We start from the raw sequence: 24,432 nt of genomic DNA, 5'->3' as shown, positions 1-24,432 counted from the left end.
TGGGGTGAAGCAGCGATGCGTCGGTGATGGTGGTGGCGGCGGCGGGGTTGGTGCGGGGTGGGACGGACGAGGAATAATTATTGATTGACCGATTAAATTGCTCCAGCTCGGTCTGATTGGTGGCTTTTGAGACGAGGGGGAGAAGTGGTGACCCCCCCTCCTCCTCCCCTCCTCTCTTCCCTCCTCCCCCACCAGTTGACGGAGCTGGACAGGAGGCAGTTAAGAAGGAAGGAGGCTCGCGGAGGAGAGAGGCGGGATGAGTTGGCAGGTGGACGCCACCTCCGAGCTTGGCTACTCCTGCTCCTTCCCTGGAGCCAGGAGGGCACATACGTCTACTGGATACGACATCGGGTGAGAGCACAAAGCACCACCCCGCCCCCAGCACAGGAGTGGAAGATAAAGGCAAATATTCCCCCCCCCCTCCTCCCCGTATCCTAAAACTATTGGGGAAAGTGCTCTTTTTTCAGTAAATAATCATTGTAATTATAATAATTGTTGTTGGCGTAATGGCCGTCATAGACACACGTGCCATATTTTATTGACGGTACTTCCAGCAGCAAGATCCAAAATGTGTCCACGCCAAACAGCTCCGAGTTGGTTTTTCATATTTATATAACTTTATTGTAAGCTGCCAGAACACGCAAAAACAATTGAAATGATGGTGAGCTCTTAAAAGTACCATCACGAAACCTACGCTCATCTGCTAATGGACCAGCTGCTGCTGCTGCTGTGGTGTGTGAGATCCACTCGGCTTCGGCCGGCAGAACGGACCGACTTTGTTCGCCTGAAGCCCCCCCGTTGTCTGGAAAGGTCTCTGCCGATCGAAGTCGGCCCAGCCGCGACAATCGGTGCTTTTAAGAACCGCACTTAAAAAAAACACATGTATTTTCACTTCTGGTTGGTTTAACTTAGTTTCATTTGTGTCTGTGCCATTCTTGTTTCCGTCTGGGATATTTTGTTTTGCCGAATACGGCCGCGCGTTACAAATCCTGGATGGATTTATTGACTGGAAATAATTTTGTCAAACACATTTACTCTAATTTGTCGTATTTAATTATTTGGTCTACACTCGTATTAATACCACGGACAAGCCGTGATGTGACATCGTCATATGTAGTCATTGTATTGGACAGATATAAAATCTGTTCTGCCAACATTAATTTCCACAGTGGAACACTGTTCACGTGGTAAAGCGGTTTCTGGAAGTTTTTGTTCAACCATTAACATTTGCCAATTAAGTCATCTGACATTGCTTTCGGAACATTCAAGTGACCATTTCGGACACCGAATAGCAAAATATTATACGATAATATATTGGTTAGAATCAGGGGCGGAGCCAGGATTTTGACTTTGGGGGGGCTGACTTCAATATTCTGAGATATCCAGTGTAATGTTTTCCAATGGGCGCCACAAATGTATAAAACAAATTTTATTGGATTTGAACGCGGAGTTTATTAATAGGTCGGAGCCGCTGATGTGGCTAATAAGTTCGATAAGTTCGAAAGGCTGCCGCTCAAGCAGCCTGCAGGGCAGCACAAGGTGGCAGCCTGCAGGGCAGCACAAGGTGGCAGCACAAGGTGGCAGCCTGCAGGGCAGCACACAAGGTGGCAGCCTGCAGGGCAGCACGAGGTGGCAGCCTGCAGGGCAGCACACAAGGTGGCAGCCTGCAGCATTTTGCAGCAGCCAGATATCCGGTTATCCCCATTACCGACTTTCTCAAAATTTCAGAGGGGGCTAAGCCCCCCCCCAGCCCCCCCTGTGGCTCCGCCCCTGGTTAGAATTGCACGTTATGTGAGCCGTACTACAATCCCCACATCTTATTTTTCCGAGTTCTCACAATGTCACAATGTGTATGTTCCCAAATTGATCTACAACTTGTTTTTTTCTTCGGTTACCGCGTGTTGTTTGGCACGATGTCCGACGTTTGGTTCCAGTCCCTAAAAAAACTTCCAGCACGTGGTGCAAAACGTCCGACATCATCACGCCTAACGACAAGCAGAAACCTCCCCACAATCGTACGTTATCTTGACATACGACATCATTTAGGCAATCTTGATTTGATTTATTTCTACCTACGTGACTTACCGAAAGAACCAAAGAGTATAATTTAGCCACTCTATGAATTCCGATTCTCTTGTATTAGAGTCGTTATCAAGGCCTGTCTTTCTCAACTGAAATTCATGCATGGGTGGCCAATTGTAATATGCAACGCCAAGCGTATTATCAGGTGATACACTGTTTAATTGCATGCCTATGCAGGTATGTTGATTCAATATTTATTAACTGTGAATACACCGACCAATAATAGGTCCTGCCTATTCTCAGATTAACAAGATCCATTGTAATTTATATGACTACATTAAACCCACTGTGGTGTTTGCATACCCGTCAACCCATGCGGTTTACCGGTATTCCTGCACAGGGAAACTGAGAGTGTCCAGGTCCATGCTGCGCACAGCCGTTTAATAAGGGACAAAACACGTGTTCTTGTCTATCTGTGTGCTCTCCCTTGTGATGGGACTTTGTAGGATGAACGTTGACATTGATAAGGGCACGGGGTGATCAATAAGGTCTGCATTGGTCTGTAATAAGGTAGGGCACCGATAAGGGGTTGCCAAGTATGTATTCGCGCCTGATAAACTCACAGTGATGATGTCACCTTTGCCCTACTTAAGACTGAAGCAGGAGGACTTCTTCACAATTCTAGGTAATCCCCTGATGATGCTGATTGTAATCACCAGCGAAACGTCGTACTAGAATTGTAAATGTTGTGAACTAATAACTAATTGGAACGTTTTTATTATATGGATCTTTCGATAAAGTCACGTAGATAGAAAAAAAAATAATACATATAAAGTGATTAAAAATACCACGACGTTTCGATCGCAACACAAGCGGTCGTCATCAGGAAAATAGGTTAGCCTCTATAGGCAAACTGTTTATAAAGGTTTGGAGATGGGCGTAGCCCAAGTGTATCAACAGCACCAGCAGCATGTGTGAGGCAGCAATGCCAATGCAGCAGCAATGCCAATGCAGCAGCAATGCCAATGCAGCAGCTAATGCCAATGCAGCAGCAATGCCAATGCAGCAGCAATGCCAATGCAGCAGCAATGCCAATGCAAGGGCAATGCCAATGCAGCAGAGGGCCGCCAGGAAATCACTGCACCCCGCTCCACACACCACACCGCTGACGGTGGAGGTTGATTGACAAGAAAAGTCAAGTCATGACCCAAAGTGGTTGATGACATCTTTCCAATGATTGCTGAGTCTATAACCTTCCTCTCGGTTGAAATTGTGTCTGTATATATGGATGGCTTCATGAACGAATCTTTGTTGATAGCCAGTAGGCTTGCAAAGTACCATCGTCTTAGAGAAATCAATTTCGTGTGAGCCAGTCACATTAAAATAATGATCAGCCACGGCAGAAGTATTGGTTCTACCGTGTTTCAAATCTGCCTTATTGCTCACGAACACGGTCCGAGACATGTCGCTTAGTTTCCCCAATGTAACTGCTGCCGCAGATACAGTTTAGTTTGTAGACGCCGGGATATTGCGTGTCAGGAATCTTGTCCTTCAAAGATGGGATAAGATCACGAATTTTATGTACTGTGTTAAATCGGACCTGGATCTTGTGTTTGTTCATGATTTTGGAAATATTTTTTGTTTACGTAACAGACCTTAATAACTGGCCGTGTTGGGTGTTGGCTGGGTTTAACGACAACAAAAAACGTCGTCATTGATAATATTGGTTGAGAAAATCCACGGCGTGTTTGACAGTGATTTAAAAGCGCCGAAAGAACTCAACCTACGTGGCGTTTCTCACTTTTTGCTTCGCGGTGGAAGAAGTTGAATAGTGACTTTGAACCGACGTGCAATGTGCTTCACATTCGTGGCTTGTTATAGAGTTACTGACACGACTAACAGTTGGTTAAACGTCGCTATGCTAATGTTACCTTGAAGCTCATTTGCAATGACGGTTAAGTTTATGGGGATGGAACGATGGCTATATCTGTTAGCATGGTGCGCTATGAACCCGGCAACCCAAAGTTTGATTCCTATCAGGGTTAACACCATTGGTGAATGTTGCAATGGGCCATCTTTTTGCCATTGATATGTAACATTTATTTGATAGAGCGCTCTGAAACCCCTTTGTGGTCTGTTGGGCGTTATTAAAGTAATACTAATAAATATATATTTCCTGAGATACAACAGCTAAATTTGGCATTTTAAGTGGAAACGACTGCGCTTTAAAATTATGGGGACTTTCCAGACTCGAAAATTAATTACACACAGGAAAAAAACTGCAATGCAAACGTTTTTATCGTGTTCGAAAAAGATGGGGAGAGGGTTTTTTTTTCCCCCAAAAGATTCCCTCTGTTATCTAACGCGCGTGTGAACTCTGTGTTTGCTTTACACGTGTACCTGTGCGCTTACCCTACAATGCTAAATTAAGTAAAGGACTAAACAATTGTGACACTCCATTGGCGGCGGTGCACACACACAGAATGAATTAACACGTAGGATTTCGCGATCAATTTGATCCATGATGAAAAAAAATTGGGTTAGATACGCGATCTAACCCAAAAAAAACCTGTATTATGGACGAAATGAATTACCAAAAAAACACGAGTCATTGCCCAAAACGTCGCATTATGTACTTTGATTCTAGATTTGAAGCTTTCGTGACTGCAAGGATTCATACTCTTTGGTTTTATTCGGTAAAGTCACGTAGGTAAAACAAATTAAAATAAATAAATAAATATTCGCTTGGTGCAGCGATTTTGCTGTGACTGGTCCCACCTGAAGACGGAAGCTTGCTTTGCCTCCGAAACGTCGTGTTTTAATTGTTTCTTTTATTTTATTTCAATTTATTTTAATTTGTTTTACCTACGTGACTTTACCGAATAAAACCAAAGAGTATATATACTTTGGCTTAAAGCTTTCGTGACTGCAGGAATTCAAATTCTTGGGTCTTTCGGTAAAGTTACGTAGATATATTTATTTTTATTCGTTTTTATTTGTTATTTTCATGATTATTTTCTATCTACGGGACTTTACCGAAAGACCCAAGAATATTTCTACTTTATTCCCCTTTTGTAGTCTTTGAGCCCAGAAGAGATATCACACTTGTCGGCACAACCTCAGGCGGCTATGACTTTAGCTTTTCTAATTTGTTTATGTGGCCAATGGCAGTGAATTACGTGGATACACACTTGAAATTGTTGGGGTCACCGAGCAATCTTATACCTCGCTGATCTCGTCAGGGAGCATTAACTGTCACGCAAAAACCCCGGTCATCCTCGCTAGCAGCAGTAGCTTTTGGCTGGCCATCGAACAAAGATGGTCACCGCATTGCGCGGCGCTTTCGGATGCCCTTCTGCGGCCGTCTGGAACGCTCTTGCTTCCAATATTAGGAAGCCACTGGAGCTATGCACTTTCAAATCTAGATTGAAAACTCATTTCTTTAGCACTGCTTTTTGTGTCTGGTTTTTTGTCCTTCCCCCGCACCTCCAATTAGCACGGTTGGCTACATACGGTGCGTTAAAAGTTCAACACACGTCCATTCACTCTTATTGTCCGTATAAATAAATCGGACTACAGTTTTGCTACCTTAGGCGATGCCGGATTTTGCTCTTGCCCGTGGCCCGTCAGGCCTGATTTGACAAATGGCATTCCATTTTAATTTTAGCAAAAGACTCTTAGTAACACTGCCTTATAAAAGAAAAATATACACAGTATGTGCAATATAACATGGGCGGATATACCGGATACGCCTTGTAAATTTTGTGTATTGTTTCGGTGGCTGTGTCTTCCCTTATTTTACATTGCCTTTTATCGTATTATAATGTATTATAATGTACTAGCTGTACTACCCGGCGTTGTAAATTTTGTGTATTGTTTCGGTGGCTGTCTTCCCTTATTTTACATTGCCTTTTATCGTATTATAATGTACTAGCTGTACTACCCGGCTTCGCCTGGGACTTGGATTCACCACGGGCCTTTGTCTCCCCAGTGGCGATGTTCACACACCACACCAGTTACTCGTTTGAGGCTGAGTCGACCTAGGGGAGGCCCAGGACCGGTTCAATTTATCGTCACCGGTGGTGGCCGTGAGCGGGAATCGGAACTCGGGTCGGCGGGTTCGTAGAGCGGTGCGCTAACCACTACACTACAATGCATTACGCTTCCACATGCGAGGGTCACGTGACAGATTTGACGTCACAGCTCACTTGCCGTGGTGTACAGTCTGGAAAGTACCCACATGGCACATTTAAAGTTTGTTGCATGTCGGGAAGTACACTAAACATTTTGAACAGACACACATAATCACAACTTTGCCTTTTATATATATGGAGATGTCCAAAAATAAATAGTATAGCACTAAAATGACAAGCTGTAAATGTATTTAACTGATTCACGAGGTTATATAACACATTTTCACACGACGGACATATCGGTGGGCACAAATATTGGGGAACTCCCTAGCCATGGGCGCCGAGGTGCAATACCATGGCTCGCCAGCAGACGGCAGTACAGGAAGCATGAACTAATATCTGTCCCTTCTGTAAAGGATAGAGTGTTGCCTCCTCGCTGGTGTGAGTTTTCTCTGGGTGCTCCTGATTTCCTCCCACATGTATACACACTCATTAATTGGCTGAAAGCAGCTATATATACTATCAGGAAGTACCCAAGCTTTGCCTGGGGAAAATATATTTAAAAACTTGTCTTCTCTTAAAAAAAAGTAACATATACATACACAAATACCATTTGTTCATTGACAAAATTTTAAGAGCCTTACAGAAGGCCTGAATCAAAAGGTTATAGAAAGTGGGCGGTAAATAATTGATCTAAAAGGTTTCCAAACATTGTCGACCCCTCCCCCCTCCAAAAATGTTTTTAGTCTCCCCCCAACCCAATTTTTTATTTCATAGGCATATATACCTACACACCCTACATACAATAGACTTACTCTATAGTAGTATCTACTGACTATATCAGTATCAATTGACTCTACAGTAGTATCTACTGACTCTACTGTAGTATCTACTGACTCTATAGTAGTATCTACTGACTCTACAGTAGTATCTACTGACTCTACAGTAGTATCTACTGACTATAGTAGTATCTACTGAATCTATAATACCTATTGACTCTATAGTAGTTACTGAATCTACAGTAGTATCTACTGACTCTACAGTAGTATCTACTTACTCTACAGTAGTATCTACTGACTCTATAGAATGACTGACACTATAGTAATATATACTGACTCTACAGTAGTATCTACTGACTCTATAGTAGTATCTACTGACTCAACAGAAGTATCTACTGAATTTAAAATAGTATCTATTGACTCTATAGTAGTATCTACTGACTCAACAGTAGTATCTACTGACTCATCAGTAGTATCTACTGAATTTAAAATAGTATCCATTGACTCTATAGTAGTATCTACTGACTCAACAGTAGTATCTACTGACTCTACAGTAGTATCTGACTCTATAGTAGTATCTACTGAATCTAAAATAGTATCTATTGACTATATAGTAGTATCTACTGACTCAACAGTAATATCTACTGACCCTATAGTAGTAACGACTGACACTACAGTAGTATCTAATAACTCTATAGTAATAATAGTAGTATCTACTGAATCTATAATAGTATCTATTGACTCTATAGTAGCTACTGAATCTACAGTAGTATCTACTGACTCTACAGTAGTATCCACTGACTCTATAGTAGTAACGACTGACACTACAGTAGTATCTAATAACTCTATATTGAATCTATAATAGTATATATTGACTCTATAGTAGTTACTGAATCTACAGTAGTATCTACTGACTCTACAGTAGTATCTACTGACTATAGCAGTATCTACTGACTCTACAGCAGTATCTACTGACTCTACAGTAGTATCTACTGACTCTACAGTAGTATCTACTGAATCTATAACAGTATCTATTGACTCTATAGTAGTTACTGAATCTACAGTAGTATCGACAGACCCTACAGTAGTATCTACTGACTCTATAGTAGTATCTACTGACTCTATAGTAGTAACGACTGACACTACATTAGTATCTACTGAGTCTATAGTAGTATCTACTGACTCTATAGTAGTAACGACTGACACTATAGTAGTATATACTGACTCTATAGTAGAATCTGCTGAATCTATAATAGTATCTATTGACTCAATAGTTGTTACTGAATCTACAGTAGTATCGACTGACTCTACAGTAGTTTCTACTAACTCTATAGTAGTAACGACTGACACTAAAGTAGTATATACTGACTCTACAGTAGTATCTACTGAATCTATAATAGTATCTATTGACTCTATAGTAGTTACTGAATCTACAGTAGTATCTACTGACTCTATAGTAGTATCTACTGACTCTATAGTAGTAACGACTGACACTACAGTAGTATCTACTGACTCTATAGTAGTATCTACTGACTCTATAGTAGTATCGACTGACTCTATAGTAGTATCTACTGACTCCTCAGTAGTATCTACTGACTCTACAGTAGTATCTACCGACTCTACAGTAGTATCTACTGACCCTACAGTAGTATCTACTGACTACAGTAGTACCTACTGACTCTACATTAGTAACTACTGTATAGTAGTATCTACTGACTCAACAGTAGTATCTACTGACCCTATAGTAGTAACGACTGACACTACAGTAGTTTCTAATAACTCTATAGTAATAATAGTAATAGTAGTTTCTACTGTATCTACTGACTCAACAGTAGTATCTACTGACCCTATAGTAGTAATGACTGACACTACAGTAGTATCTAATAACTCTATAGTAATAATAGTAGTATCTACTGAATCTATAATAGTATCTATTGACTCTATAGTAGTATCTACTGACTCAACAGTAGTATCTACTGACCCTAGAGTAGTAACGACTGACACTACAGTAGTATCTAATAACTCTATATTGAATCTATAATAGTGTTTATTGACTCTATAGTAGTTACTGAATCTACAGTAGTGTCTACTGACTCTATAGTAGTATCGACTGACTCTACGGTAGTATCTACTTACTCTATAGTAGTATCTACTGACTCTACAGTAGTATCTACTGACTCTACAGTAGTATTTACCGACTCTACAGTAGTATCTACTGACTCTACAGTAGCATCTACTGACTCTACAGTAGTATCTACCGACTCTACAGTAGTATCTACTGACTCTACAGTAGTATCTACTGACTCTAAAGTAGTATCTACTGACTCTACAGTAGTATCTACTGACTCTACAGTAGTATCTACTGACTCTACATTAGTAACTACTGTATAGTAGTATCTACTGACTCTACAGCAGTATCTACTGACTCTACAGTAGTGTCTACTGACTCTACAGTAGTAACTACTGACTCTAGAGTAGTGTCTACTGACTCTATAGTAGTATCTACTGACTCTATAGTAGTAACTACTGACTCTACATTAGTAATTACTGACTCTATAGTAGTATTTACTGACTCTACAGTAGTATCTACTGACTCTACAGTAGTAGCTACTGACTATAGCAGTAGCTACTGACTCTACAGTAGCATATACTGACTCTACAGTAGTATATACTGACTCTATAGTAGTAACTACTGACTCTACAGTAGTATCTACTGACTCTATAGTAGTATCTACTGACTCTACAGTAGTATCTACTGACTCTACAGTAGTATCTACTGACTCTACAGTAGTATCTACTGACTCTACATTAGTAACTACTGTATAGTAGTATCTACTGACTCTACAGTAGTATCTACTGACTCTACTGTAGTATCTACTGACTCTACAGTAGTATCTACTGACTCTATAGTAGTATCTACTGACTCTACAGTAGTATCTACTGACTCTATAGTAGTATCTACTGACTCTACAGTAGTAACTGAATCTACAATACTCTTTGGTTCTTTCGGTAAAGTCACGTAGGTAGAAAAACGAATGGATCACGAAGTTTCAATCTCCCACACAAGCAATCGTCCTCAGGTGGGATATCCCACCTGAGGACGATTGCTCGTGTGGCGATCGAAACGTCGTGATCTATCATTATTATTATGTTCTACCTACGTGACTTTACCGCAAGAGCCGGTTGAGTATTTTCTGGCATTTTTAACGCGGAGACCCTCCTCCCCGTCGCCACTCAGCAAGCTCGGTTTGCGTTGCTAGGGGCAACCGCGAGTCGGCGTTTCCGCGCATGCGCAGATGCGTGCTTTGGCGCGAGATCAAAGTTATCATTAGGATCAGCCGTACACTGGTACAAAGTGTGTGATTTTGGGTAAAGTCACGTAGGTAAAAAATAAAATAACAAAAATCACGACGTTTCGGCCACAACACAAGCGGCCTTCATCAGGTGAAGGGACGAGACTGTCTACGTGACTTTACCCAATAGAACCAAAGAGTTATGGATCCTAGCAGTCACGAAAGCTTTAAATCTAGAATTGTGTGATTTTTCTTTGTTTACGTTGCACCAAGGGCAAAAACAAATAGCGAGTGTTGTCGGGGGGGGGGGGGGGGGGGGGGCTTAGTTTGTTGTAGCTGTGTACTTTGTTGAAACGTAAATCCAACAGTTTGTCAGTTAACAGCGTTACAAGGACACACACACACAGACAAACAATTATATTTATAGGTAAGAAATTGACCTGATGAAAAAATAAGAATATTTTTTTCCCTTTCTGGCAATAAAGGACTGCAGATCTTGGAAAATCGTTGGCAGTGCCAGCTCACTCCAAGGCTATTGCCTCTCAGATTTTCTTGGGTTCCTCAGCGATTGTAAGACACAATTTGAGTGAACGATACCACTATATGATAATAGGTTTTTCCCCTTTTTTCTGGCAACAAAACAGCTGTGTTAAGATATTAAAACACCAAACTGAAACCTTTTACAAGGAATCATGTCTGCATTAACCACAATGCTTGTGGTCAGAATGCAAACAAAAAACATACTTCTTTGGTTCTTTCGGTAAAGTCACGTAGAATGAGAATAAAATAATAAATTGATCAAATAAAACAACACAATAATATTCTCACGACGTTTCGGCCACAACACAAGTGGCCTTCATCAGCCGCTTGTGTTGTGGCCGAAACGTCGTGAGAATATTATTGTGTTGTTTTATTTTATCAATTTATTTTATTCTCATTCTACGTGACTTTACCGAAAGAACCAAAGAAGATGAATCCTTGCAGTCACGAAAGCTTTAAATCGAAAAACACATACTCTGATAATATATGTGGCATTGTCCTTGAAACTGATTGGTCCACACCAGAGACAGCTTTCTTTTGAGCCTCGTCTCAAACGGTGTTAGACCAAAGGACGCCAAAAGGCGTACAGCTGAAAGACAATGCCACTATCAGAGTAATGAGAGCTCAGTGTGAGCATCTAGCACTATATATTACAACTAAAACAATATTTTGATTTAAAGCTTTCGTGACTGCAGGGATTCATATTCTTGGTTCCTTCGGTAAAGTCAAGTAAGAAGGGAAACAATAAAATAATACAAATATAAAACAATATTCTTTCGGTAAAGTCACGTAGAAGGGAAACAATAAAATAATACAAATATAAAATATTGTTTTATATTGTTTTATATATTTTTTATATTATAATATTGTTTTATATTTTTATTATTTTATTGTTTCTCTTCTACGTGACTTTACCGAAAGAACCAAGAATATTAAACAATATTGTTTATTATGTTCGTAATATGATTATGATGATAATGAGAATACCAAACTATTCAACAAGCATCCAAATTGTGCAGCTCGGTGCCAATTCACACACTCGTCATGTTTACGGCTGCTCAGCTTGCCCTGGTATATTTTTTTCTTTTTATTCATGGGTGGTCCGTGGATCAGATATCTTTGATCTATGAGGCTCAATTTAAGCGAATTAACCGGTGTCAGATAGCCATGCCATTTTTTCACGAGCCACTGCGTCCTCAAAAATACTCTGCCTTGCTTTCTTGATAATCAGACATTGTTCGAATGGAGATATAAAAACAGGAGTTATTTTTCCACCGCGTGATTTGTGTTATATGTTGCAACGATGTACACCACGTTTGTTTTTTCTTCTTCGTTAAGCGGTTATTTATGACAACGTTGCATGCAGTTATTATAACCGCAGAGTGTGTAATACGTGAATAATTTTTCTCCATTATCATATTTCCCAGGCCGCTGGTAGGTTGGAGGAGCTAGAATGCATACCTGTCAACCCCTACGGTTTACCCGTATTCTTGTACAGGGCAATTGTGTCTATTTGCTTGTGTTTCTCCCTTGTGATAGGACTTTGTAGGATGAACGTTGAGATTTATAAGGGCACGGGGTGACCAATAAGGTCTGAATTGGTCTGCAGTAAGGTAGGGCACTGATCAGGGGGTCGCGATCCGGGGAAACCGTCAAAACCGCTCCGAAGACTGTAACCCAGTCCGGCGATCTTCACCACGTGCCTGAAAAAAAATAGCTGCGCTTGATTTCAGTGTCAAATATTATATACAGTACATTACACACAACGTACAAACAACTTAAACAAAGAAACTACTGCACGTACATACTATTTCATGACTAATAGATAAAAAAAACTAAATCCACAATGCGATCCGGCGAAAATTGCGTGTAATTCGGCAAATCGGTCTAAAGGCTGCATCAGTCCGGTGATCATCAAACACAAGTTGATGAAACGAGAACTTAGTACTACGAAGTACATCACCCCATGTAGAGTCTTCGAGATTGGAGTAGTAAGTGTGGTATAGTAAATACAATAACTTTTTTTACAGTAGGTTATTTATTTGTGTCTATGTGTATGTTTATTTTTGCCAATTTCTGAAAAGTAAACAAATGCAAAACACAAAAAACATGTACACAACACCTAAAAACATAATGTTATACAAGAATGTGAAAAATAAGCTATTTTTAGAATGATTCTTTAGTGATTATCCGGCATTTTTTAAAAATCCTGCGCCCCTTTCCCCCCGAAGCCGCTGGATAATCAATAATCCACTTTATTTCATTGTCAAACACGCACGAATAATTATGTATCATGAACACATTAGAAAAAAATATATCATCATCACGATACACGGACAAATAGCCCCGTAAGTGTCCACTGCACATTTCATGATTTGTTTCGACTTTCCTCCTCTTTCTTGAGCCAATATGGCTCAAGCCACACCACCCCCCCTCCCCACATTTTTCTGGCACTAATCTCCTTACGTCGTCATCAAACCATTCTGTTCGGTCAAAAAAACACAAAATCATTCAAAACTTCCCACACATTAGATCGTTTATATGAAAATAATTGACTTTAACTTGGGCACTGCTCTCTGGAGTGCATTCAGTAAACACTTGTTCAGATTGTGAAGAATTTAAGCAACTTGGAAAATGTAATTCATGCAATAAATGCACGTGGGAGAAACACCGGTATGCCTTACACTTGAGTCAGCTGCCCCCCTAAGCAGCAAGCGCCGGGAATGTGAAGTCGCCCCAACACGACCGCGCACCGAGGGCCAGACTTCTGTCTTGGCCAAGACGAAAACGGGCACATTGGGTTGGCGATTTGCCGGGTCGTCGGCAAAACGCGGAGACGTCGGCACGTTGGCACGTCTCCGCTAAAATATCTGCCGAAAAGTTAACGACTAAACTATTTTTTAAAAAAACTATATTTTTTTATTTCACCAGGCAAAGGCCCCAATTGTCACGATGACAAACTTGCCCAGGAGAACTCCGTTATCATATCACCCGCGTGTGCGAAAATTCCTATTGTAAGCCGCCCTGCCCTTACGATCTTCCGCGATTGTCGGACGCCTTTTCTCATAAATTAATTGCTCGATGGATTCCAATTACGCGCATACATTTTTTGTGGATAAGAGGAGCCGTGCTGAAAGTTAATCCCATTACCCCCTGCTCCGGAAAAGTGGAGCAAACTCGCGGATAACCGCGTGGATAATACAGTCGGTCAAATTGGTCCTGCACATCACCGCTGAATAAGAGTTCTGTCGCACGATGTTTAGTATTTTTTTATTGTTTCTAAAATTTCCAAGCAGGTAGCATGTTTTTGAAGTGCCACGGTGAACATTCAATCAAAACAAAAGTCTATACATAGTACTGTGTTTGTTTTCTCATTCATTTGTACCTGATGGTGGCTGCTTGTGTTGCAATCGAAACGTCGTATTCTATTATTATTTTATTTATTTCTACGTGACTTTACCGAAAGAACCAAAGAGTAATTCCTGCAGCCACGAAAGCTTCGAATCCAGTTTCTATACATGGATGTGTTCCGCAGCCGGTGCGGCCGTGCAGATGTTGATTGGCGATGCACGTGGGAATAAGGGATTGAGTTCAGAAAGCTGTCTGGACGTGCCCCCCCCCACCACCACCCCGTGGGAGGGCAGCCGTCACATTAATAACAAGTCCGGCGAATAAAAATGTGCGGATGGCAGCTGTGTTTGGGTTTGCCCATGTGCCGCCGTGTTGTTTGTGTGTACGCGTGGCCACGGGCGTGCGTGCCCTCGGTTGGAGCGTGTGTGCATTTATTCACCCCGGACACCCGCCCCACAAAAGCCTCGCTAAAGACTTTAAAGGCTCCTCTTCCGGAGGGTCATGCCTCGTTTGGGATTGTTTAGGCCAAGTCCATTAAGAATGAGTTTTGGCTCCCAAAGTGTTGGGAGCTTCGTCAAGGAACTGAACTTAAGGAACCGCAAAAAAGGTCCCCAGCGTGTGCAGAGAAAGCTGGAACATCGCGACGATCAACCACTCGGCGCCCTGCAGAGAACGCATCGGACAGCGAATGCAGCACAACCGTGCGCAGTGCACTGTCAGCGGTTGTCAGCTGAATTTTGGCTTGGGCCTCCCCCTAGGTCAACTGGGCATGAAATGCATACTCCATAAGAAGTGTCGTGAACAACACAAAAAGGTGGCTGGGTATGACTGTGATGTGTGTATCTCATCACGCGAACTCCGGTAATCCTCGCGTCAGCGATTTTTGGCTAACCATAGAACAAAGACGGTAACTGCATCGCAACGCTTTCAGCTGCGCTTCTGCGGCCGTCTGGAACGCTCTTCTGATATTAGGAAGGCACTGAAGCTATGCACTTTTAAATCTAGATCGAAAACTATTTTCTTTGGAACTGATGTTTTGTGTTTAGTTTGTTGTCCTTCCCCCGCACCTCCGATCAGCACGGTTGGCTACGTACTGTGCGAAAGAAGTTCAACACACATCCATACATTACCAGTCTAAATAGACGCTGCTTTCCAGCTGTACTTAAACGGGCTTGGGCTAAAAGGAATGATGGAACCGTGGACGAGACTTGCGACAGAGTGGCAGCTGAAGGAGAGAACTCGCCCATGATGGGGGGGGGAGGGTGGGGTCACCGCCGCGGAGATGGAGCGATGAGATGAGGTCACGTGCCGGAGTGAATTTTTTTCTGATGGTAGCATCACTTGGGGCGTGCGCGAGAGATGGCCACGCGGTGTGGGAGGATGCCATCCAACAGAGGATAGACACTGGCTGGTCCCCAATCTCTATCAGAATCACCTTCCAAATCGCCTGCCTCTGTTCCACTGCCCCACAGGACGGGTTTGCCCTCTATGACCTCTCGGACCTCCCGACGCACAGCTCCCAAACCACCACCAGAACTCTCCGCAGCTCGACCCAGGGCTTACTCTCGACACCAGAGAGTCCGGACCACGATCGCCACGCGTCGTTTCTCCACTGTCGGCTCCTCCACCACCACCATCTGGCACGACGCCATCCCTCATCCACATTCGCAGTCCTCACTCTTTGCCTACCTTCAAGCGCCTTCTCAAAACAACATGTTTTTTTGGTGTTATTTGAATTTTAACCGAGCGGATCTCTGAGCTGGACTCGGCACCTCAGTGTCGCTGCCTTCGGGCAAAGTGAAAATTTGTGCGAGTTACAAATTAGCATCATTATTGTGGTCATTAACTGCTGCTGCGCCTTTATCTGCCTGAGTTTGGTGGTGGCCGGACCCCTGTTGCCCCGAATTGAACAAACGTTGTGTCAGATAACGCCGGGGGATTTCCCGTCGTCTGTATCACTCTGCCAAAGAAAAATAAAAAAGCCCTTCGAGTTGTCATTAATCATTAAACGACGCGTGGAGCCAAATCGCCATTGTTGACTTTGTTGGTTAATAGCACCGTGACAGATATAGCGATGGCTGGCGGGCGGCAGTGGTAAGACAATCTGGCAGTGGGATAAACAATCCGGTAGTGGATAGACAATCCGGTAGCGGATAGACAATCCGGTAGTGGATAGACAATCCGGTAGTGGGATAGACAATCCGGTAGTGGGATAGACAATCCGGTAGTGGGATAGACAATCCGGTAGTGGATAGACACTCTGGTAGTGGATAGACAATCTGGTAGTGGATAGACAATCCGGTAGCGGATAGACAATCCGGCAGTGGGATAGACAATCCGGTAATGGATAGACAATCCGGTAGTGGGATAGACAATCCGGTAGTGGATAGACAATCCGGTAGTGGGATAGACAATCCGGTAGTGGGATAGACAATCCGGTAGTGGGATAGACAATCCGGTAGTGGGATAGACAATCTGGTAGTGGGATAGACAATCCGGTAGTGGATAGACAATCCGGTAGTGGGATAGACAATCCGGTAGTGGGTAGACAATCCGGTAGGGGATAGACAATCCGGTAGTGGATAGACAATCCGGTAGTGGATAGACAATCCGGTAGTGGGATAGACAATCCGGTAGTGGATAGACAATCCGGTAGTGGATAGACAATCTGGTAGTGGGATAGACAATCCGGTAGTGGGATAGACAATCCGGTAGTGGACAGACAATCCGGTAGTGGGATAGACAATCCGGTAGTGGGATAGACAATCCGGTAGTGGATAGACAATCCGGTAGTGGGATAGACAATCCGGTAGTGGATAGACAATCCGGTAGTGGGATAGACAATCCGGTAGTGGATAGACAATCCGGTAGTGGATAGACAATCCGGTAGTGGGATAGACAATCCGGTAGTGGATAGACAATCTGGCAGTGGGATAGACAATCCGGTAGTGGGATAGACAATCCGGCAGTGGGATAGATAATCCGGTAGTGGGATAGACAATCTGGCAGTGGGATAGACAATCCGGTAGTGGGATAAACAATCTGGTAGTGGGATAGACAATCCGGTAGTGGATAGACAATCCGGTAGTGGGACAGACAATCTGGCAGTGGGATAGACAATTCGGCAGTGGGATAGACAATCCCCCACCACAGTTTTGCAAACAAATGCAAATCCTTTCGCCGCTCCGCACTCATTTCGTATGGGCGAGGGGATGGGGACTTTTGCTTGACACGTGAATATCGTAAGCAGACGGACTCCACGCTTGCTCCCGGAGTTGTCGGACACCCGCCCGGCCTGGCCAAGTGTCCCTGCTAATGGTTGCGCAACGGGCATGTTTTGCACATCAGCACTCTGCATGCCATGAGTTCCTCGGAATTGCAGGCATGTGCATTGGCTCTGGACCCCAGCGATCTCCCCCACCACCACCATCATCACCACCCAGTGGCTATTTTTTTTGCCCCCCCGCCCGCCCGCACCGGCACGAGGAATAACGCGGGTTAGAAAAAATCCCACCGACTCTAACCATTTCTGGAATTGCTTACTCAGTCGCCCTTCACTTTCCCCTACCCAGCGCAGAGAACGACTGCAGCGGTGTGTGTGTACGTGTGTGTGTGTGTACGTGTGTGTGTGTATGTGTGTGTGTACGTGTGTGTGTGTGTACGTGCGTGTGTACGTATGTGTGTACGTGTGTGTGTACGTGCGTGTGTGTGTACGTGCGTGTGTACGTGTGTGTGTACGTGCGTGTGTGTGTACGTGCGTGTGTACGTGTGTGTACGTGCGTGTGTACGTGTGTGTGTACGTATGTGTGTGTACGTGTGTGCGTGTGTACGTGTGTGTGTACGTGCGTGTGTACGTGTGTGTGTACGTATGTGTGTGTGCGTACGTGTGTGTGTACGTGTGTGTGTGTACGTGTGTGTATGTGTGTGTGTGTACGTGCGTGTACGTGCGTACGTGCGTGTGTGTGTACGTATGTGTGTTACGTCTGTGCGTACGTGTACGTATGTGTGTGTGTGAACGTATGTGTGTGTACGTATGTGTGTGTACGTATGTGTGTGTACGTATGTGTGTACGTATGTGTGTGTACGTATGTGTGTGTGTACGTGTTAGATAATTTTGTTTGGAGGTAGTCGCCCTCCAACAACAACGGAGGGCGGAGGAGCGACGCTCACAACAACGAGCGGAGCGCCGGGTGGCTAAAGCACAGCAGGTTTGCACAGTAGGGGGCACAGGTGGTGCATCAGCCAGTCATCTCAGTCATCTCAGTCAGTCGACCCGTGGCACCTGGGTCTGCCCCGTGACCTCCTGCCAGCGGGCGTTCGACACTCCACGTGGCCTCAAGGTGCACATAGCCTGGCACGAGCTTCGTGGTGACGTCACCGCCACTTAGTGGCGAATGGCGGCTGTTGTTGTGTACGTGTGTACGTGTATGTGTGTGTACGTGTATGTGTGTGCGTTGAACTTCTAACGCATCGTACGTAGCCGGCCGTGCTAATCGGTAGGCGGCGGGGGAACGACAAGAAACTAAATACAATAAAGCAGCTCTATGCACCTACATCGAGATTTGAATTAGTTTCAAATGTCGATGTAGATTGTAGAAGGTGCATAGGCATCTCCAGTGGCTTGCAGTGTCGCAATGCGTCTATTCTGTGAACAATGCTGCCACTTAAGAAGGCTATGGACACCACGACGCGATGCGTAACTGTGTTGTGTACTATATAGAAACACAAACTCGCATTCGTTATATGTTAAAATATATAAACAGGCGGCGTTTCAGGCAAATGGCCCTTATTTATAGCAGGAAAAGCAACGTTTTGGGCAGTGGGCCTTCTCGTCATGAAGAAGAGTCATTGCCCGAAACGTAGCCTATTAAAATTTATGGGTTTTTTACTTAAAGTGACAGCATTATTGACTGTATTATTGTTTCCATTAACCGTGCTGATGAAGCATCACCAAATAATTTCTGAACTCTATAAAGCACCATTTAGTGCTATTTTCAGGAAATAATTTCCCACTCAGTGTTATTGTCCAGGTCACTGGCAGGATGAAGTAGGTGGCACGTGACTAAAAGCCACAGCCACAGCAGAAGGTACATTGGATGTGGTGTGCCGGGTGAGAGACATATCATCCGGGTGATTGACCTGAACAGACTTGGCTGAAATTAATTAAACCCCGGCTATTGGTAAATATAATCACAGACCACTTGGTAAACATACAATTAAAAAAACATTGTGTTCCATAAGCCTACTGCAGCGTTCTTCATTGCAAGGCCCGATGGCCACTGGCGGTCCCTGGTGGCCTTTAGTGCGGCCCCTGACAATACACAAATGGTGAAAACACAACACCAACATCATCATCATCATCGTGCTGCTGTCACAAACCCCAATGGTTTCAACAGATGCGGGCCGTCAGGGCCAGCAAGACCTTCGTTGACACGCTGGGGCCTTCTAGCTGGCCTAGCCGCCTACATTAGCATTTTTCGTATGGCGTGATCGGAGGGCCAGTTAGCTAACTGATCTAACACTAGCCAGCACGCAACGTAGCATACTCTTAATTAAGCGCACAACTTTATCTATCTGTGATGAACGCTGCACTTTCCGTCGTTTTCATGCAGGGGCCGCTGCAAACCTACGCACCCCCTGCATGAACGACGGAGGCGCAGGGGCAGACGTTCGATTACCTTGGTATCGATCTGCAGACGGCGGTCTTCTCGTACGGCCAGCAGCTCTATGTCGCCTTATGTCGATGCCGCAATCACAAACAGGTGAAAGTCCGCATCGAACCGAACCCCCAGCAAAGCCATGTACTTAACGAAGAGAGAAAATTCACACGAAATGTCATTTTCAATTAAGTCTTCCAGATGAAAAATGATATAAGCTTTTAATGAATAAATAAAATTATATAATTCAAAACATAATACAATTCAAAGATATTTCGTTTTAAAACTTTCAAAACGGAGCATCGGGTGCCTGTGTGAATGCGTCGAACAACCCCTAGCCTTCTAAGATTTATTTAAACTTTCTTTCGTGATGTTTAGATTTTTAGATGTAGTGCTTTAGATTTTTTTTGTGGGGAAGCCTGTTGAATCCTGATTGTGTTATTTGTGTTTTACGGCATTTTTGCTTTCTTGGTGGTCGTATGAGTAAATGCGACTGGTTGTTGTGAGTTTGTTCTTGTTTCTTTGGTAATGACATTGATTTGGGCTATGCGATGTATATTTGTGATGCACCACCCTGTCATACTGCGTAATAGTGGTACATCTTTGATGGTTTCAGTCACCATGTATTCATGTCTCTGCAATTCGTGTATTGTAACTATCATAGGTGTTGATCCTCGTGTTAAATCACTTTATTCCACTCGATAAAGGTTACAGTCATTGTGAATATGGGGTGGTTACGTCGAATGACAATAGCCTATAGCCCCAGTGTCATGGTGACGTTATTCGAAGGCGGTTTAATTGCGGGAGGATAGTACTGAAGGCCTAGGTGTAAAATACACGGCATGCCACTTGGTTTCAAATGATGCGACGGCCCTCACACTGATGATGTCTTATCGGCGAAAGTGTCCACCACCGCCTCTGAAAATCAGCGAAGAACACTGGCCTACTGAATCAAAGTTTTCCAACTCTGGAATGGTTTTGACTGCCTGGGTCACATCGGCAAGAGTGTGGCTGGAAACCATTACTCACCATGCCACACGGGTTAATGCAGAAATAAGTAAGAGTTATTTTATTATTCGCATGGTAAAACACACCCTCGTCTATTCATTGCCCGTTTGTTACCTTATTTGTGTTCACTCAGCAGTATCAATGGGTACGCAATAGTCGGTCAATTGGCAGGTCACGTGTGGTGGGGTAAAGTGTGGGCACCCTCACGTCTTTCAAGATGTCAGGCCAGCGTAGAAGAGTAGGCCAAAAACACCCTCTAGAGGTGTTGTAATTATGCACTGCCAAAAGGCCCTGGGCCTGATGGTTGTGTAAGTGTTTATTTTATTTACGTAGAGACAGCTAAATAGAGAAATTGCTTATCTATTTTGTTAAAATCTAGACGTGAAAATACCCCTGTGAGTCTTAAATACTGTAGGGCTAAGTGCTGTTAGTGAGCACCTATTACATACGTAAAGTGAAGCCAGCATCGCTCACAAGGGAGTGGTGTGTGGTCGTCTTTGTCTTCCGGGTGCGAATGTGAATACGAATCGAGGAGATACTCACTTGAGGCTAAATCCACCTCGACGAGACCCAGAACAGGTTCAGATACCAGGGTCAGAAATCAAGGTCAGGTCACCAGTATTTTACCACGAAGAGCAAACCACTGCAAAGACAAAATATCCCTTGTACAGCCTTAATAGACTATCGGGCCAAGTGCTGATAGCGAGCACCTACGAGGGCCGGCACGGCACACGAGGGGTGGGTGGCCACGACCAAACCACCGCACCACCATTCCCAAAAACACACGTGCGCCAGTACTGTATATAGATGCCCTCTTTGTATACATGGTGCGTGCTAAGTGACATTATGCCATGTGCGTTTGCATGCACGCCCAGACAGCAGACGCTCCGGCCCAGGAAATTATTTTGTTTTCGACGTCTCAAGTTTCACGACCCACTCTCCTTCCATCCTAACCCCCAACCCCACCCCCCCGAATCTTCCGTCCATCCACACTCCTCTCAAACTCACAGCCAGGAGGGAGGTGGGGGGTGTGGATGGGCAGCTGTTCTTATAGGCGTGGGAACAAAGGGGACGGGGAGAACAGAGGCGGGGAGGCATTGCCTCTTTCCCAACCATTTGACTGGGAAGGAAACAGGAAATCGTATGCCTTGTCTTCTTCAGGAGCCCTCTTGGATACTTGCCTTCCCGCTGCCCCCCCCACCCACCTCATTCTTCACATCACAACCTCAACATAAGCAACCTCGCACATTGCAATCAACTCTCTAAACGAAACTTTTGTTTTTATTTTACCTGGTAAGGCCCATTGAGCCATACAGCTATTTTTCAGAAGCTACCTGGTCACAAATGATGGCTCAACGGAGTGGCTGGTCATCGTGTGGACATGTATAGCAGCCGAATACTCTAAACGCGTGATGTTGGTTCTAAATGTGGAGGAAAAAACCGGAGGACCCGGAGAAAAATCCACGCGACTCCGGGGAGAACATGCAAACTCCAAATATACAGCAGGCGTCAGTCAGGGTCGGGTTCGCACCCACGACCTGCTGGATACCAGGCGGTGGAGTTAACATCTCGCCACCGTGCCCCTCCCCCAAGTTGGCAATTATCCAGGGTAATGGGGGATGGGGGAGTGTCTCGGATAAAACAAAACAGGGATTTTGTGAAACAATGTTAATGTGGCTTCAGCAACTCACAGCATTAGTTGTTTACCTTCACAGCATGGCTGGGGGTGGTAATGCAGAATGTCGTCGGTTTCCATTGCCTCTGAGTAGTTGGTTTACACGCTGATGGGTGTGTAGCCACGTGGGCATTGAGTCGCTGACACCCCCCTCCCCCCCCCGTACGAGTGAGGAGCAGCGAATAATGAAACGAGCACACGCCCTCGGATTAAGATTTTAGATTTGTTTCCCGGATATTCCGACACGGGCAATCGAGAATGAATTTTTTAACAGGTCAAACTCCCCACAGATCTTCGCATAATGAGATTGGTGGCTGGATGGTGGGCATGGAATAGGTTTCACGGTCGAGAGATTTGATGAATTGTCACGTTTCGCGGTTGTGATTTCATTCAAGAATCACCCGTCTAATTTTTGCCCGTCTTGTTTTAATTGTTTCTGACTTGTTCCGTTTCGTTCTCTCAGCTATGTTCATCTTATTGGCCTGCTACGAGTACCAATCGCACTAATAACCAGTGTAAGGAATCAAATTAAATAGTGTACCCTTAAAACCAGCGTGTTTAAGGGATGCGAGTTGCTGAAAGGTGTCCAAGTAACAGCAGACCGCGTTTAGGATTTTTTCAACTCAGTTGAAATGCCAAAGGCTACAAAATCAACAAAAATAATCTATTTTTATGTTACCGGGTAAGGCTGCAACAGCCAAACTAAAGAAACTAATCGAATACGATTCTGAGCGGAGTGGGAGAAACATCCAAGGCCATGCTCTATGGTTGCCTTGCTTTTGCTGCACTGCCCTGAGGCACCGCTACTCCATATTACATACAAACAGTTGACCTTTTTCACGAAAGTAAACTTAAACCCGACATACAGTAATCTATTTTGTTTACCCAAGTGTTGCTAAAAATAGAATCGACTTGGTGATACAGTGGATGTACCAAGCCAGAATAAGCCCGCCCTATGGCTGGTAGGGCGATGTCTACATCACAATCACAATGCCAACACGTGGCCATTCACACACACAAAATGGCAATGGATCCATGTTATTTCTTCAGTTTGCAAACCAAACAAAAATAACTATTCCGAACTTTCTACTGAAAGAATTTGAGGCATGGGAAGAGGGCTTTGAAAATTGTCTAAGATTAGCTTGGTGGTAAAAAATGGGGTGATTTTTCTCTCTCATCTAAATTAAAGGCAATATACGGCATATCCCGTCTGCGATGCAGACGGGATGAGCCATCATATGACTGTACGATGAGGTCGACAGACTCATGGATGGACAAATAAAAATGAGTTTGGATTTATAAATCACTGGATCTAAAATACAATGACATACTACACTACTGGGGTTACACATGGTATCAGATATTAGAGACATTCAAATTCGTCTTATCTGCGACTCTATTACCTGCAACTCATTGTATTTACAGTATTGTTCTTTCCCATATTTAGATTTGAAGCTTTCGTGACTGCAAGGATCCATACTCTTTGGTTCTATTCGGTAAAGTCACACATTTCCCCCCTTCCTCCATTGTGTAACGGCTTCCGATTACAATATTCGCAATACATTTTTTTTACAGATAAGTGGAGTTCATCAGCAAATTAATCATTTTAATCCCAATAATATACAATGTTTTTTTTCCGATGAGTTGAGTAAATATCGATAACCTCGTAGATAACAGGATCTGCGATTTATGTAGCCTACATCACTGTGAATACATTAGCACGGTTTGCTACGTACGGTGCAAAAGAAGTTCACCATACATACAATTTTAGAACGGCTGGAAAGTCTCTACGCCTGTGTTAACAGACTCGCCACATTGGTCAATAACACTGCCTTAAAATTATAATATATAATGTGACGTTTCAGGCAATATCCCTTCCTCATAGCACGTAAAACATGGATGTTTATAGATGTTAAATGTTTACTGTAAACATGATGTGCGTAGGTAGAATGCTGTGAAAATTTCTTATCACTG

At 43.7% G+C, this 24,432-nt stretch overlaps 1 protein-coding gene across 1 annotated transcript in view; it reads left to right on the top strand.

The window, feature by feature from the left end:
- The first annotated feature begins 241 nt into the window (after positions 1-241).
- The window catches only part of LOC116946903 (tumor protein 63-like), a 55,827-nt gene continuing 31,636 nt past the window's right edge, over positions 242-24,432 (top strand). Inside the window, exon 1 of the mRNA XM_032962158.2 lies at positions 242-351. Coding sequence (XP_032818049.2) covers positions 257-351 — 95 coding nt within the window. The 5' untranslated portion in view covers positions 242-256. The remainder of the gene's footprint in view (positions 352-24,432) is intronic.

Source organism: Petromyzon marinus, chromosome 28 (genome assembly GCF_048934315.1).
Source record: "Petromyzon marinus isolate PM22_M1 ecotype Great Lakes invasive population chromosome 28, UKy_Petmar_22M1.pri1.0, whole genome shotgun sequence".
Lineage (NCBI taxonomy): Eukaryota > Metazoa > Chordata > Hyperoartia > Petromyzontiformes > Petromyzontidae > Petromyzon > Petromyzon marinus.
Note: the sequence above shows the minus strand (reverse complement) of the source record. Positions and strands in the feature narration are given on the sequence as shown.